This window comes from Drosophila biarmipes, chromosome 3R (genome assembly GCF_025231255.1).
Source record: "Drosophila biarmipes strain raj3 chromosome 3R, RU_DBia_V1.1, whole genome shotgun sequence".
NCBI lineage: Eukaryota > Metazoa > Arthropoda > Insecta > Diptera > Drosophilidae > Drosophila > Drosophila biarmipes.
In genome coordinates, this window is record NC_066616.1 from 24,136,008 (window position 1) to 24,152,830 (window position 16,823).

The following is a 16,823-nucleotide window of genomic DNA, read 5'->3' on the forward strand; positions in this document are numbered from 1 at the left end:
TTCAAAGTTGGCCAAAGTTGTGCCCCGCCAATCGATACGATACAATTCGATTCATTTCCTTTCTCCACTTCACGTGCTCAGCGAAAAGCATTTGAAAATGAAGCGCAAGTGCGCCAGATTGATTGGCGCCACATTTTCCCTGGCCATCTACTTATTAACGAAGTGCACACGGGGCGGCCAATCAATTGCCGCATCCGTGGGGCAATTAATTCAGTTAGTCGGGGGTAGAGCTGATATTGAATAAAATAATTTCTGGCCATTTTTCTGCCACGTCAACACTTATGCGCCTCGTTATGAGCGGCACCAGGATGATTTGGGGGCCCCGGAAAACCCTGCCAAACATGGCCCAAAACTAGAGCTTAAATTAAGGGAAAAGCGTAAAATCAACAGCACACCCATGGCCAGTCGGCTAGAAACAAAAGGCATGAAAAAGGCAAACATCAACAAATTCGGACAAATAACGGCAGGGGAAAAACACATTTATGGCACGCCGGCATGGCTGTGACTGTCGGAAAATGGGCGGCGTGTACGGGTGTGTGTGTTTGTGAGGAAAATATGACAACACATATGCACTGCTGACAGCCATTTTAATGGAATATGCGGCAAGGCACCGCCGGCGCTAACTAATCTAGCCAAATAGGAGCAAATAAATACCAGACTTGAAAATAGAAATGCCACCGATAGCAGGCCACTATCCCTATCTCTCATGTCATGTTTTTTTTCCGCCTCCACTTCTATTTGTTTTAATATTTGTGGAAGGACTGGAGATTGGATTTTTGGTATGTGCGTCATGCCATCGAGCACCTGCTGCTCTTGGATCCCGTATCCCCTGTTAATTCGTGCGTTGTGTCCTTGCTTATCTGCCGACTACAGCCCGTATCCGGCCGTATCCCGCCGCATCCTGCCGCATCCTGGCCTGGCCCGGCGTATCCTGGGGAAGCCTGTCTGCGAGCTGTCACAGCGGCGACTCGCGCTCCCCATTCATTTACAAAACACGCACGGTCCTCCGACGGATAGTTGGCATCGGGTCCTTTTTCGGGGATACGTTTGCACAGGACTCGCAGAGCATTCCGCACTTGACACACAAAGCATGTTTTCGAGCACGGCGCTCTGGAAAATATGTGTAGCAAACAAATAGGGACAAACAATGCCGAATCCAAGATGTCGGGGTGACTGGGGGGCTGCAAAAAAAATCTGATGGGAAATCAATAATCATCGAAGGAGGGGGGGTGGGGGCACGTCGAACTGGTTTTCAATTTCAACAGGAATTACGCTTAATTGACGCTCAAGTGACAGCCGCACGAAGTGGCAGTGGAAGTACTCTCGCCGCAAATCGTCTTAACTTTTGCCCCCCCACGGTGACCCCAAACTCTCTAACCACTCGACCACAGACCTTAGCCAACCCGAGAGTCTCGGGTACACAAAACGCAATCACGCACACACATCGCACACTCCGAGCTGCAGTTAACTCGTGCTCTCGCCTCGATTGACCAAGTTTTCAATTATTTACAGGTAATTTGGTTCAAAGACACCATGCAATTGGATACCACCGAGCGGCACATCATGGAGACGCGGGGATCGCGGCACACCCTGATTATACGCAAAGTGCATCCGCAGGACTTTGGCAACTACTCCTGTGTGGCCGAGAATCAGCTGGGAAAGGCACGCAAGACCCTGCAGTTGAGCGGAAAACCGAACGTGGCCGTTTTTAATTCACCGCCAATCAGTCAGTACAAGGACAGGTAAGATTTCGCTGGGGAAGTGCGCTTGGTATATGGTATAGGGTCTGGGTATGGTATTGGGAGTGATGGTGGGTTAAGCCACGTCCGAGGCCACGACAATGCTTGAGTGGATCGCCTAATTACGAGTGCATCGAGGGCGCCACGACTCAGCAAGTGAGCATGAAATGCAAAATCCGTAACAAATGGCAGGTATTCCGGGCCTGATTGGACATTAGACACTGCCCCTAGATGATGATCATGCACTGGGTAACTTTATTAGATTAATTTCGCTGACTGACATGGCAACGGGCTGATGGACAGACAGAGAGCCCGACAGACAGACAGACAGACAGACAAACGGACAACTCTCTGGGCCGCCAGTGCGTATACGTAACGTAACGTATGAAACTTTTAATTGGATTAGCTGTCATCAAGCGCACGCACACTGGCACACACTCTGGCCCCATAAGTGGGCAGACAAAGGCACAGGGAAAGGTTCAGGAAAGGGCACAGGGAACCCAGTCAAGCGACAAACAAGCCAACATCTCACGTCACACCACTCGAATAAAATGGCAGTGGAAAGTACAGAGTAGAGAGTAGAGACAGACACTGAAAGACCGACAGCTAGATGGCTGTGCACTGGTTTTTCCAAAGAGGACTGGCTTCACCTTTCAATAATTCAACTCGTATGGAATCCAATAATCTGATGAAAACATTTGCCAAATAAAAAGTCAGCTGGCCATCATAATTTGTGGCAGGGAAGGGGAGCGAGGGCAGCCACATTGCGCATACGCCCCGTTAACGCAAGTTGGCAAAAAGCAACTAACCGAACATTTTGGCCATGTCAACTTTTGCGCTGATTTCATTTCGTTTCATTTGGTTTCATGATTCGCTGGCGGAAACTGCTGCCGGCAATTAAGCTGCCAAAAAGCCCCAATCGGGCATACAAAGTACCCAAAAAAAGTGTTTTTTTCTACCCCAGATCCCTCCTTGGGAAAGGCAACCGTCTGGCGCCAGTCGCCGGCTCTTCAATTGTTAATAATCATTTTTATTGCTTGCGTTAGTTTTATGCTATATGCCGAAAACTTTCCTGATTGGCGTTTTATGTTTTTATTGTGCCCAGGACTTGAAGTTATTAGTTCGCATGGCCCAATAATCATACAGAATAGATGGAGAGCGCAAACAAATAAAGGCCTGCGATGCGATACAAAACAGGAAGCCGAAGGGATGCCCAGGCTGATTAACATTCAAATTGTGTGCCGACCTTATCGCAAAGCAATGAACTAGCGCCCTTTGTGATGGTAACGAAAAACATTGCGACATTGGGTGCCTGGGAGGATGTCTGGGGGGGGACCATAATTAGTTGTTTACTTGAGGAGCTCCATTGGATTGGAGTGGCCATAAATAACTTTGGCCATCAGCTTCAGCGGCGACTAATGAGCTGCTTCGGCTTTAAAGCATGCTTTTCCCCCCGCTTTCTTGGGGCTGATGAACCTTTAAGCCAACCGGGGGCCAAAAATGCAGTTTACTCGCCCTCCAACTCCCCGAGCTTCCTAATCACGGCACAATGCACCCGGCTGGGGTCAGGGGTCGGTGGGTCGGTCATATAACTTCATTTACACTTGAGCTGAGAATGTGGCAGGACTGTTGGCTTTTCGGTTGAATGGACGCATTGTGCGAGCCCGGGAACCGGGATGCGAGGTGGCTCCGTGATGGGTGAGCTGGCTGAGATGGGGGGCAGCTGGGCAAACAAGGAGCCAATAACAAAAGGCGAGGGCGGGCATTATGTTAAGACTGCAGTAACAGCAAACGACGGACTCGAAGACCGAGCAACAAAGCTGCTGGCTGGCTGGCTGCCTCATACGCAGTATCTTAACCCAGCCATTGTCGTCAGCCATTGATTACGTTGTTGTTGTCACTCGGGAGGTCCTTCTCCCAGAGCTCCCCTGCCTGATCCCTCTTAGCTATTCTTGGTACTGCTGACGTGACTGCCGGCTGCGTGTTGGCCTTAACTGCAGAAGCAGCAGCAGCAGCAGCCAGAGCTTTCAATGGAGAATTTAACAATTACATATTGATTGCCAGCGCCTCGGAATAAATCCCCCGCCAACTGTTGCACGCGAAAAACTTTGCGATAACCTCAAGCTGACTAACTCCCTGGAAAAACCCCTCGTACCCACTTTCAGATACAACATCTCCTGGGCCGTCGACTCGCACTCGCCCATCGAGGAGTACAAGCTGTCCTTCCGCAAGTTGCCGCAAGGACACGAGGTCGTTGGCAATGCCATCGACTCGCCCTCCTCCTCCAACTCGATGCTGATGTCCTCCTCCTCGTCCCAGATGTACGGCTCGGGCTCCGGGCTACACGGCCATCGGATTGGCAGCAACATGGGCGGACTGTCCGGATTGTCTGGCAGTGGCAGCTACTCCGGCTACGGCAACGTGATGCACTGGGGGCACAACGACTGGCGCAACGTCGTCCTGCCGGCCGTTCCCGTTTCGCACCACTACGCGCAGGGCATGAGCTACATGGTGCGCGGCCTGGATCCCGACCAGCACTACGAGGCCACCGTGCAGTCCAGGTGAGTCCGGGAGTGGTGCCGAATAATAAGAGCAAAACTTTCACGGGGCTTAAGGGGATTGGCACGGTTGCACAGTGGTTCAATTGGCAGAAGGAAGCAATCCAGCACTTAAAGTTTATTAAATAGGAATAAGACCATGAAGAATTCGTAAATTTTAATCTAAAACTCTTTCAAAAGCTTAAAGTATGCAGTGAAAGCGAGAACCATTAGCCTTTCCAGCTGAAAATATAATGTTGCATACTTTTAGGCTCTTCTATAAAAAGTTGGTCCACTCTATATAAGATTCTGCAAAAAATTCTATAATCTTGGTAGGGCCACAGTGCAATCCAACTGAGTTGCCAGCCTGGTTGCTAATTTGACCACTCGAGATATTATTTATGTCCGCCAAGCGGGGGAGCTGTCATCATTAGCAATAATTTGCATATTAATACCGGTAATGCTCCTGAGCGGCATAATTAATACAGCACACGGTTATCCATTTCAGGAATCGTTACGGATGGAGCGATTTGACCAACAGTTTCGTCTTCTCCACATCATCGAATGGTGAGTACCAGTACCAACTGCCTGTGTTCCGTTGTGTCAACACTGCAGCATCGTCTGCACCGGGCTTACAGGCGAATACCCTAACAGAGGATTACAGCAAAGTCCCTGTACCATTTGATTGGAAAAAATACTCGAATCTCTTAGGGTATTACCACCTCGGCTAGCCGTGGGTCAATGGAATCCCATTTGCTTGTATGCATTCTGTTGCCGGCTGCATGCATAATAATTTGGTATTATGCGCTGCTTTCGCCGATAATCCACAAAAATCACAATCAAGCTGCAGCACGCAAACACAAAGGCAAGCCATAAAAATAGCAAAAAAAGGATGTGTATATATGGCGAATCGCTTTGTATCGAAGCCTGAGGAGAAAATATGTTCGGGCTGTCATAACTTAATGCAGTTAAATTTATTGCTGAAGCGGGTTCAGTGAGCCGTGAAGTGAACACGTCGCTAGCTCGTTTGTCCTCCCAGCGAGAATTTCCGCAGTCATTTCACATTCACACTTAGAGTCCACCTTGCACATGCACACAGCATGTCTGTTTATCAAACACACTCCCTAGTGCACTCACAGGACCTAATGAGTGCTTTGAGTAGTGATCATTTCAAAAACCATTAACCGCACTAGAGAAACTGCCACTATTCACAAGAATATTATTTACATGTAGAGAAAGCATTTAATACAAAGTTATAGCATACTTCAAGGGCTTGAAGTTATCTTTACGGGCCTCTGTAAAATATTATTAAATTTAACGATTTCTTTCAGAGTGATTATTCCCATTTCATTATATCATTCGAAAGACCAAACAGTATACTTAAAAATATTTCATGAAACATTGGGATATTATTACCTAACTAATAGCAGGAAGTGTTGCATACTTCAAGGAGTTTAGTAGTATTGAAGAAGCTTTTTTTTTTTTTTTTTTATTTAATTAACATCTTTATTTAATATAATCCAGGAACAGATCTAATTAAAGCCTTTAACCTAAATGTTTTCTTAAGTAAATAATCTCTTAATTATAAATTATAATTAGTTTTCAACTTGGTATATAGGAGTAGCTCAAATTACGACTAGTTTCAAGTAAATAATATATTCATATTAGTCTCTTAGGAGCAGCCCAAAATGTCTTCTTTTGAGCCTGCGAATTGAAGAAGCTAGAGGTGTAATATCAGCTAATACATTTTAATGTTAATGAAAGACAGTTTTATTTTTAAATTAAAATAGGTTTGCCTTTCTGTTAATTTACCTTGGTAAATACATATAGTGTTTACCATTACGCACACATCAAGTATACGCCGCGTTGGCAGTTACTTTGACTCTCCGCTGACAAATTAGCGGCTGAGGGAATCTGCATGTGTGTGCATAACTAATTGATGGCACAGTCTTGGCTCTGCATAATGAGGGTTAAAAATCAAATAAGCGCACAAGGCATCGCTAATTGGATGTTGGCGAGCCCGGAAGTCCGTGTCCCTGGCAAGTTGCTTGCAAGTCACCTTCGTCGCGGCAATAAATAAACAAAGATGCAGTGCGTCGATTGCTAACGGGGAGCAGGCTTCAACCAGACCCGGCCAGACCAGCCAGGTGGGTAGATCTAAATGCACACTCGAAATCCATTTATATGCAAAACTATTGTTGCGTTGCATACGGAATTCGTGTCGGGCGAAGGCGAGGAAAGGCGAGCGGCAGGAGGAGCAGGAGGTCTGCCAGCGTGAAATGTGGCGCGCGGAGAAAAGCGATTTTCCATGCAAATGACGCACATTTGGCGGCGCCGGCTCCCAGATCCGCTGTCTTTTGCCATCTTTTGGCTGCCACTGGCATGCGAAATGCATGCAAATGCAAATAGTGCACGGTTCAGTGCCGTTCCGTTGCCATTGCGGCTGTTGCAGTTACGCTGATGGGTCTTCTGGCTGGGATCCTGCTGCTCCTGCCCCCCCTATCGCCGGGACTCTTCATTCAGTTCCCCCGACAAACAAACGCATAAATATGCAGTGGCAACAGCAATAAGAACAATAACAAAAGAAATATGCAATAAACACGCACATGGCGAGTGAGATATACCCATACACTTCCATCCTTCCGAGGAGGACAAAGCGCAGCGGTGAAAATTTAATAAAGCAAAACGTGAATGCCGCACTCGCCGACAAAAGGGCTCCTTTGCTGCGGGGGAGAAAGCCATAGCTATCGATGTCGCCTGTGCCGGCAGGACGTGTTGCTTTTGACGGTCCTGCTGCATCCTGCAGCCAGCATCCAGCATCCTGCAGACATCCATCCGCGTATCCAAGTATCCACGTATCCGCATAAGATGCTGGCACCCCCAACTTCATTACGCGCCATTGAAATGCCATTCCTTCGATTCGCATGCCACGCAACACATCATGCCGTTCGAGAATGGCAACCCAGTTCGGTGGCAATTTATGGCTGCGCTTTGTGCTAATGGAAATGACTTCATTATATTTTCGAAACGTAAACAATTTACGCAATTAGTGACCGAGCATGCGATGCAATAAAAACCGCAGCACCAGCATCAGCAGCAGCAGAAGCAACAAGGTGCAATCGAGCAAAGCGGCAACTAATGAGCCCCGAGTGTCATAACAACGACCCTCGCACAATAACCGTAACACTAAAGGACGGGAATCGTCCTAGACAGCCATGTAGTCCCGGGCAGACAGTCAGAAATATCACCAGTTCATTTACCTGTGCAGTGCCACAGCAGGTAAACGTGTCCTGGAAGTAGAGCAAGGTGGCTCCCAGGTCTCCCGGCCACTAAGAGAAAGAAAATGCCAATTGAGGGCTGTGTCTGCAGACTGCAGTTCGCATTTGGACTTCATTCGAGTTACCCACATCCTGCAAATGACTTTTGCGAAAACAAAAATAGCCAAACTACTACTACTACACTCCAAAGCCAACGAGAAGCTCAACAAGTTACACTTAAATGGTTATTTTATTTGGAAAAACTATTACAATTACGGCGAAGACAAGTAAATGGGAACTGCTCCTTTTGCCACAGAAGCCTTAGCGTATACAAAATCTGAATGATAGTTTATTAAACAAATACAATGTTATATACCATGTTGACCAATCCTCCGGAATATTTTCTAGTTTTATGAAATCATAAAGAAACAATATCCTGAAAGCACAAATAAACAATTTATCCATCAGTTTTATAACACAGTGCTGAACTACCAGAGGCAGACCCATTTGATTACAGCTTAGGAGGACAATTTATGCAGGGCATTATGGGTCAGCTTAAGGAGCCCCTCAGGGCATATGAACTTCGATTTTCCTTGGCCATATTACCAGCATTGCGAATGGCCTCCAAGTGCATTTAATTTTTACGATTGCCCCATTGTTTTTGTTTGAGCTGCCATTGTCATAGCCCCGATGCGTGGATGGAGCTGAGCAAAAGGGGGTGGTTCTGGGGATGGCATGGACTCCGGGCCCAGGTATGCAGCTATTTACATCATGGAGTTCAGTTATAGTAACGATGCCGGAGCACGCGGGCCCAGGGATCGGGGGTTAGAGGTCGGGGGTCACATAGGGCGGCACATAGAGACATAAAAAATAATGCATTTTGTGCACGCGAAAAAATACTCGACATAAAGCAAAAAAGAAGTTCAACAAAATTACAGCATAAAGTAAGGCAGCGAGTGTTCAGTGTTCAGTCGGCGATGGTGTGGCAATGTTTGTGGGGATAAGAATGGAAACGGGGCACGGGGCATGTGGCACGGGGCATGTGGCACGGGGCATTGGGCGGACGTTTGGCTGGATAGTAAGAAATATCAGAAAATGAAAGACTCGTTGAAAGTTGCGTAAAACTTGCTGAAACTGCCAACTGAGGAGCAACAGCAGCAATAACAGCAATACCAACAGCAACAGCAACAGCAACAAGGCATTCAAACGATGACAAAGTGGACCCTTACTGCATGTCCTTTAGAATGCGTCGGGGCAACGTCGCCGCTCCTGGCACTGAGCGTCTGCTCAAAAACTTTCAATTTACTCGTCCTAGTCGGCGACGAAGACGGCGGCCATCGTGTCCTCCAGCTGGAGCCCAGCCCCAAAGCCCCTCCTCCACCACTGTGCGTTTGGAGTTTTTGTGCTGCCCCTGGGAATACTTTAGTCGAGTCGCCCGCTGAACAACTGCAGCAGCGTCATCGCTTTTTGCGTTCCTCCACATTTTTTTGTGCTTCTTTTTGTTTGCCTCCATGTAAGTTGCAAAGTTCTGCCGGGGCATATACGGCATGGTGGGGGGGCTAGGGGAAATGGGGGAAAAATGGGAAAAACCTAAGAGAAAATGAGGCAAGAGCCGGCCGAAGTTTTGTAGTGGGGCAGAGTGGCAGCATAACAAGCATGGTGGCACTGGCACACAGGCAAAAATAGCACCGCGCAGCTCTCGGTTGCAAGATGTGTAATGCGAATTCTCCACGTGAATGTTATGTTTATGTAAAGTGCAGGTCCCATAATGCCAGCCGCCCAACCCCCCAGCAACACCAAGGAGCTTTCGGAGGAGCCACAGACAGACAGAAGACACTGTTGCTGAAGTTCCTGGCCACAAGTGCTGAGTGCTCCCCATACAAAGGGAATGTGCGACTGCATTGTGTTACTTTGCCATAAGTATGCCGGCACAGCTAAGCTTTAATCAGGGCTTTAAGGGCCAGTGAAGCCCCCGCTCCTAACCCAGAAAAGAGGGGGAATGCCAGATATAATGGAGAGCCAAATCCGTGCGGTCATCCGGCGACAAACGAGCCACTGCCGCACGTGGAGCATTGTTGAAATGTTTCCCGGCTGCTGGGCTGCCAAACTTGAAAATCCGCGGTGAGGCTACGCTGCTTTTTGCGAATCCCTAATAAACTGGCATCGCAGCCGAGGGCAGGGCGCCCAGTGCCAGAGCCGTCATGTCACCTGTGCGAAAAATCGGATTTGCCTGCTGTACTTACGAGCATGGGCAACAAAAAAGCACCAGGGCAGCACAACAAGAGCCTTACACTGAGAAAAAAAGGGGACGGAATAAAGTTAAGTAAATTTTGTGAACTATTAACAAAAATTTAAGAATTACGGGAACTAAGAAACTATAAAAAACTTAAATATGTTTGCAGAAATAAATTTTGTTAAAATTTTGAATTAAAAAAAATTTTCTTTTAAAAATTCAAACTGGCAAAAACAACTTTAATAATCATTGAATTTGTTAAGATACAGTTTTATAGTAAGTATTAAAGTTTTTATAGTCTGTAAAACTTTGTAAAAATGAATTTTGAAAATGATAGTTACCATTAACATAAGATACCATTTCTCTGAATAGCAAAGGGAGTTGAACTCACATTACTAAGGACCAATCTCCATTTATTTTAGCTCTGAATCATGACACTTTTGCGAAACCTTGGTTGTGTCAAAGCTTATAGTTCCAACAAATTTTTAAAATAGATTTAATTAAAATTAAAAATCTAGCCGCCCCCTTTTGTTGCAGTGCATAAGCAGCAGTCCAGCAAATCCGCGTCCGTCCATGTCGATTGCATTCGGTCATTTGTATTTGTTGCCGCACCGCAATGCTATTACGTGAAAAGCGCGTGGAGGATGTGGGAGATGTGCAGAATGGTCAGGATGGTCGTGATGGTTGGTATGGTTGGGATGCTCGGCATGCTCGGCCTCGTTGGGAGGGCCACTCCCTGGAGGATGTGGAGGAGTCCGAAACCGGACAGGTGCCGAAAGCCGGACCCTCGCCACTGCGGCGACATCGATGGCGAGTGCGCGCTTATTTAGCTGCGCAAACGAGAAATCACAAGTGACGTTACGGTTTTGTGCCGCCAACCGCAAGCAATAAAAGTCGCCACGACAGCCGTATGGACGGCCTGGTCGCAATGGTTCCATTGGTTCCAATGGGCAGAGGGCACATTAGCCAGTCGGCCACATGGTCACGAGTCCGGCTGCTCCTGCGTCCATCCCCAATCCTCCAGCTTCTCGAACATCACGGCTCCGTGGCCGCGTCTGTTTTCATTACAAAATTGCCGGCGTTAGCTGGCACCGCAATTGACAATTTGCTTTTATTTTATGTTGACAGTTGGGGAATTTATATGGTAATGCCGCAGGGAGTGCGAGTGTGCATTGCATTTGATCGCCGCCCGACGGCCATTCTTCTTGGTCGCCTTACCGCCCAGCCAGCCAGCCGACCGACGACTAAATGGCCAAATGAATAGAGACATATGAGAGCGGGCTGGGGTCAGCTGGGATGCACTGGCACAGCAAAGGGGAAGTGCATTCTCAACTTGATAAAGAAATCATAATTTCAGCTTGAAATTATTTTAAAATTGTAATTGATATCTCTTAAGAGTTTAAAAAACATTTATTGCTTGATTCTGTATTGAGGGACAGGATCAATTTCTTGAAGAAAAAATGTTCATCAGTTTGACAATGTATTATTAGTTTGAATTCTAAGAATTGTATTTTAAGATAGCCCCTACATTTGTTTAAAGAAAACGCAGTAAATTTAAAAAGCTTACTATTTTAAGAATTATTATAGGATTTTATTATCTCTTTTGAAGGAAATAATTTGTATTTTTGACTAGATAAAAAAAGTATTCTAAGCTGGCAGTGTTGTTTCGGTGATTTCAATGGCTTATGACAACTTTTGTATGCCTTTTTTATTTCAACTAGCATATCGTACAAACCCGAAAAAAAAATGAAATTTGCTTCTGTTCCGAGTGCACATTCAAGGCGGGAATTCGCCAAATGAAAGGTGTCATGTTTCGAGGCGTTGGCAGCCCAGATGCCTCGATAGATAAGCTGTCCCGGTTGCTGGCCAAACACGTGTGCAACATGCAACCTACATTGATACCACGTCCGGCATTTGGGGCTCCGTGGCCCCCAACCCCCGATCTCCCTGAGAACCCCCAGCCGTGGAGGAGCTGGTGAGACCGGCTCTCGATGTCGGCTGTCTATTAAAAGTGTCAGCAATCACTGGGGGCGGCCAGCATCGGCATCCTTTCTTGTTTGCCTGGCGGGGCTGGGGATGGAAGATGGGGGACGGAGGCTAGGGGTTGGAGGATCCACGAGATGTGATGAGTGGTGTGTGCTTTAGATATGTCGCTGCCCACTGGCTGGCAGGCCATCAAATATTTATAAGTTTTATTCGCCCGCAACTTGTGACAGTGCGGCAGATAAAGAAGTCGATGTCCCTGGCAGCCAGGACATTTCATTAAAATCGATGTGCGGACAGATGATATATAGGTATATGTATGCAGGCGGAGATACGAGGGTCCTTCCCCTCATTTACGGGTGTTTACAGAGTCAGGCTTCGCCTTTGAAGCACGGCTCCCGGTGGCCAAATGCTCATTTGTCATTATTGACAGATGCAGCTCGTTGCCATTTTAATTGGCGGCCTTAACGAAATGAGCTGGCCGTCGAGGAGCCGTGGATTGCGTGGCATGACCTATGGCCACCCGCGGCCCACTTGATTGGCCATCTGCATCCGCATCCGCAGTTGCAGTAGCCGGCGCAATCCCAATCGTCTGCGCAAAAGTAAATCCTTCTGATTGCAGATTGCACTTTAAGCGTTAATGATTTATTTACCCGCATGGATTTGATTTAAATATCGCGGAGTGAGGCTTCAGGTTCGGGTTCGGGCTCGGGATTTTATTTTAACACCAGCACCGTAGCGTAGGCCTTGGCTCTTCACATCGCACAATCCCTACTTTCAACTCTATCCTAACTTTCAACGACTGCTCCACGTACTAATTGCAGATGGACCTGTCGATCTGTCAACCTTTTTGAATCACGGTCTGTCAGGTTAGTGCCGTCTCGCTCTAACGCTTTCTCTGTCTGCCATCTCTCTCTAACTCTCTCTTTCTATCTCTGTCTTACTCTGTATGCCTCTCTTTCTCTCTCACTCTTTGCATGTTTCCATCCTATCTGCATGAAACGTACTATATTTCTTTTTTAATACCTTGTACATACAGCTCGATATTTGCGCTAAGCCAGCCTGAATAAACGAAATACGGCAATATAATAATAAGAAAATAAAATCGGAAATAGACCAAATACGATATATATATATATATATATAAATACTCGTTTGTCCGGGCAGTTTACCAACTATTTGGCGTGCCATTTCCGTTCCCATTTCAAAGCCCGATCAAGAACAGAAAACGAAATAGAAAAATCCCCGAAACAAGTTTTAATGTGTGCCATTGAAAGTCCGTGTGGCTGGCAGGTGTGTGTGAGCATGGGTGTGCGTGTTTATCCCGGAGAGGTGTATTTCATATCTATATATCTATATATCTATACACATATCCCATAGCCATTGAGTACATTTCAATCTGTTGACTTGCATGCTCGACCAATTTGTTTTACGACCATCCAGCCAAATGATTATGGAAATGCACACACATTCGTGTGCTGCGATGTGCTGGATATTTCGATTCCGATTCCGATTCCGATTCCGATTCCTATGCGCCATTCTATCTCTTTGTGGGGCCTTTTCGAGTGGATTAATAAAAGCGAATTGCATCCATCTTTATTGCAGATAACGAGATGAGGGATCTGAGCGTCACCTTCTACGGCAGCAGCGCCATCAACAGACAGAAACTGGGCCTCCTGGCCCTGAGTTCCGCCACTCTGGCTCTGAGCCTGCTGGTGGCCTAATTGCTTTCGAACTCGACTTTGACCCGAGTTACGTTACGAATTTCACCGCCAACAGCAGTTTGATCTGGGACAGGATATTGGCCACCGAGGTCCTGCACAACACTCTATAGTCTCTATAGAGATGATCCACATAGACCTAAGCGAGTACGAGTAATTACCACTACGATTTCTCATTGTTCGATTCGAATTTCTCCAGCAAAGTTTAGTGAATTAATCAAGAAAGGGAAAGCCGAAACGAAAAACGGAACCACACATTATACATGTAACAATCAATGTAAAAGAGCATGCAACTGTTCAAACTAGGACCCATAATACACACTCACCTTCGCCGACCATTTCTGCACTCGAAAAAAACCAGTGTACATAGATTTTATTGCATACTCCTAAGTATAAACTGCACCAAAGAAATAGGGTCACTCGACGCGAGAAGAGAGCTAAATTTACACATAACTAGTACGTATGGAGTCGTAAAGGGCAGACATGGCCACAAATGATCCGGGGCTTAGACGCCCGGAGTAATTTGTAGCATTATGCGGATAGTTAATTTAATTAATACATAAATGCATAAACTAATTATCGGATACGCCACTGCCGCCAAATGCACTTCATACCCAAATACCAGCGTTTTAGTCAAATTTCCCCATTAAACGGCCGTCGAGTCGAACTAATTTGCAGCATTCGAGACGCATTTCAAGGGCTTACTGTGGACAGTGTTTTCTAGCTTTTTGCAATTTGTATGTACGTAGCCGCTAAGTAGCTTAATTGACCGCATAAATGCAATTAAATTAGTCGGCAGACCTATTGATTTGGTATGTAAATTAATCCACACACGAAAAAAGGGGCAGCACAGATAGATGATGCTTCCACATGGCTATTGGATAACAATTAGGCAGTAAGTGTAAATAAATACGATTGATGTGTGTACGGCGGATTCGCCAGAGTAATGTAGCCAGTAAATGAATATCCACAATTCGCCGGGTTCAATCCCGGGGCCAAGGTTGTTTTATGTAAATATATTGCACCACACAGTCATTCGAAGTCTCATGATATATGTACTTACAGTTCGATACTCGTATTGTTGCTTCACCTTGCACCCCGTATTATCCTTTTTGGCCATCCCAAGATATCGAAGGCCAGGCGAGAGCGCACTTTAGATGCAGTTGTCATGCAAAAGAAAACATATGAGCTAGGGGATAAGTGAATATTGTAATGAGATTAACGAAAACGACGCCTACATATAAATAAATGTATAGGAAAATACCAAATAACTTTACTTGATTTCCCAATAAACTCAGCCAGATACAAGATACGCATTCAGCTTTTCTAGAATTAACAATAAATGTGGTTAAAAAACCGAAACCAAAGCGAAAAGGATAAATCTAGCATAGTACTATATGTGTAATTAATACTGCTGTCGAGCGATTGGCCACACACAAAGCGAAAAGTGAATCACAGTAAATGTATAATTTGTGTTATTGTGAATGTAAATGGATGTGCAACAAGCGATACAGTTTAATATAGCAAAGGCCGCAGCAAATAATATTTAAATCCCCGAAAATTGAAGCAACCAAACCGAAACTCCCCCTACGATTCCCACTTGAAGTTGCTTTGGTCCGGCGACTGGAGCCCATCGATAAGTTAGCTAAATGATATGAGGATGATGATAGCGATGTCGGTACTCAGTATATATACACCTGAATGATATATAGCGATCGAGCCGTTACTTGTATGTGTAATTTACAGCTTAGTTCTAGTTACATCTCATTTTGTTAAAGGCAACAAATACCAAATACCAAGTCTACTTTAAAGTAATAACAACAATACTAACCTACAGCAGAACATTTTCGGTATTGAATGTATATGTGACTAGAAACCGTATGTGTATGTATATTTGATTATTTTGTAAAATTTTTCAAAAACTATAAATAAAGTCTATATTACCATATAAATGTAAACCCAAGGCTGCTGCCTACCTTTTCTGTGTTTTTCTCCGTTTTCTCTCATAATTTATGCAGCCCCTCTTTCAGAATGTATTTTTCCACTTTGGCCCCGGATAGTGGATAGTTTATGGTGGATGTGGAGACGGAGGAGGTGGATTACCCTTCACAGGACGATGATGCTCATCAAGCACCCTTCTACGTCTCCTTCTCCTTGGAGACGCTGCTGAGTAAACACAGATGCAGTTGCAGATGCAGATTCATACTCGGATTCGGATTCAAATGGAGATGCAGCTGGCGAACGCGACTTGTAAAGGGTCGAGGGCCCAGCTCGTTGCGTAAATGCAAACTTGGTTTATTTTATTTACTCCATCCAGTTGTCATAGCCCACTGCAGCCGGCTCACCTTTTGTATGTTCCAACGTGATGGCTGTGTAGACATTTAAGTGAGCCGGCAGAGATGACGACCCATCCAACTATCCGGCCACCCACATCTACCACCCCCCTCCCCCACATGATGGAATGGAAATGAAAATGGAAAAGTTTTCAGTTGCTGCCGCCCAAACACATCCACATCCACATCCTCATCCACATCCACTCGCCTGCCAGATTGGAGTAGCAATGGTTACACAAGCTCTGCTGGCAGCTCGAGGAAAAACTTTAAATGGAAAATTTGACAGACAGACATAACGGTATTTTAAATGCGATCCGAATCGCACACATGCGTCCATCAGCAGCTTAGGCCAAGGGATATGTTGTGTATTTGGTCTAGCATCTATATCCACTCTGGACTTACCTACTCCCAAGTCCGAGGTGAGTTTAAAGTGGGCTTTCGGCTGCGAGTAAATTGAAAAGTTTAGCCGGCTAATGAAATAACCGGCCAGCCAGCCGGTAGCATTAAAGCGGTAGCATTTGTTAAATAACCTTTAAAAATAAATATATATAATTTGGCCCGAGAGCGGGAATGAGAGTGAACAAATTCCAAGAGCTCATGCTGGCGGCGACCGGGGAAATTGCAAGGTGCAAATGGCATGAAATTACCGCAAAGAACTGGCGACCCGAAATGTCCTCCTTCTGCCGCCTCTGCTGGCCCCCCAAGTGAATGGAAAGTGAATGAGAACGAGTGAGTTTTTTGGGTGGAGGGGCTGGGCGGTGGCCCCAAACAGAACCCAAAACAAGGCACCGAATCTTCCACACGTTCGCTCGGATGTGCCATGTGGCCATGTGCGTGTGTGCACCTCATTTCCGGCCATTGTTTTCGCCCCGTACACGAGTCTTCTGCCTGCTGGGGCTGTCGCTCAGCCAGCTCCTGCTTTCGGTGCACTCGGAAAAATCGCTTAGGCTGACATTCCGTTTTCGGCACCATGAAACCGATTTTTTAGGTCGGAAAAAATGCTTTGAGTTTTAGTCAAAA

At 46.0% G+C, this 16,823-nt stretch overlaps 1 protein-coding gene across 2 annotated transcripts in view; it reads left to right on the plus strand.

The window, feature by feature from the left end:
• Window positions 1–15,428, plus strand: part of LOC108024816 (limbic system-associated membrane protein) — a 141,507-nt gene extending 126,079 nt beyond the window's left edge. The window contains exons 9-13 of one of the 2 annotated variants that reach the window (XM_050888654.1): window positions 1,513–1,742; window positions 3,905–4,300; window positions 4,785–4,843; window positions 12,574–12,618; window positions 13,355–15,428. In XM_050888654.1, the coding sequence (XP_050744611.1) occupies window positions 1,513–1,742; window positions 3,905–4,300; window positions 4,785–4,843; window positions 12,574–12,618; window positions 13,355–13,473 (849 nt within the window). In that variant the 3' untranslated portion in view covers window positions 13,474–15,428. The remainder of the gene's footprint in view (window positions 1–1,512; window positions 1,743–3,904; window positions 4,301–4,784; window positions 4,844–12,573; window positions 12,619–13,354) is intronic. The other variant, XM_050888655.1, reaches the window with a different exon arrangement.
• Window positions 15,429–16,823: the final 1,395 nt, after the last annotated feature.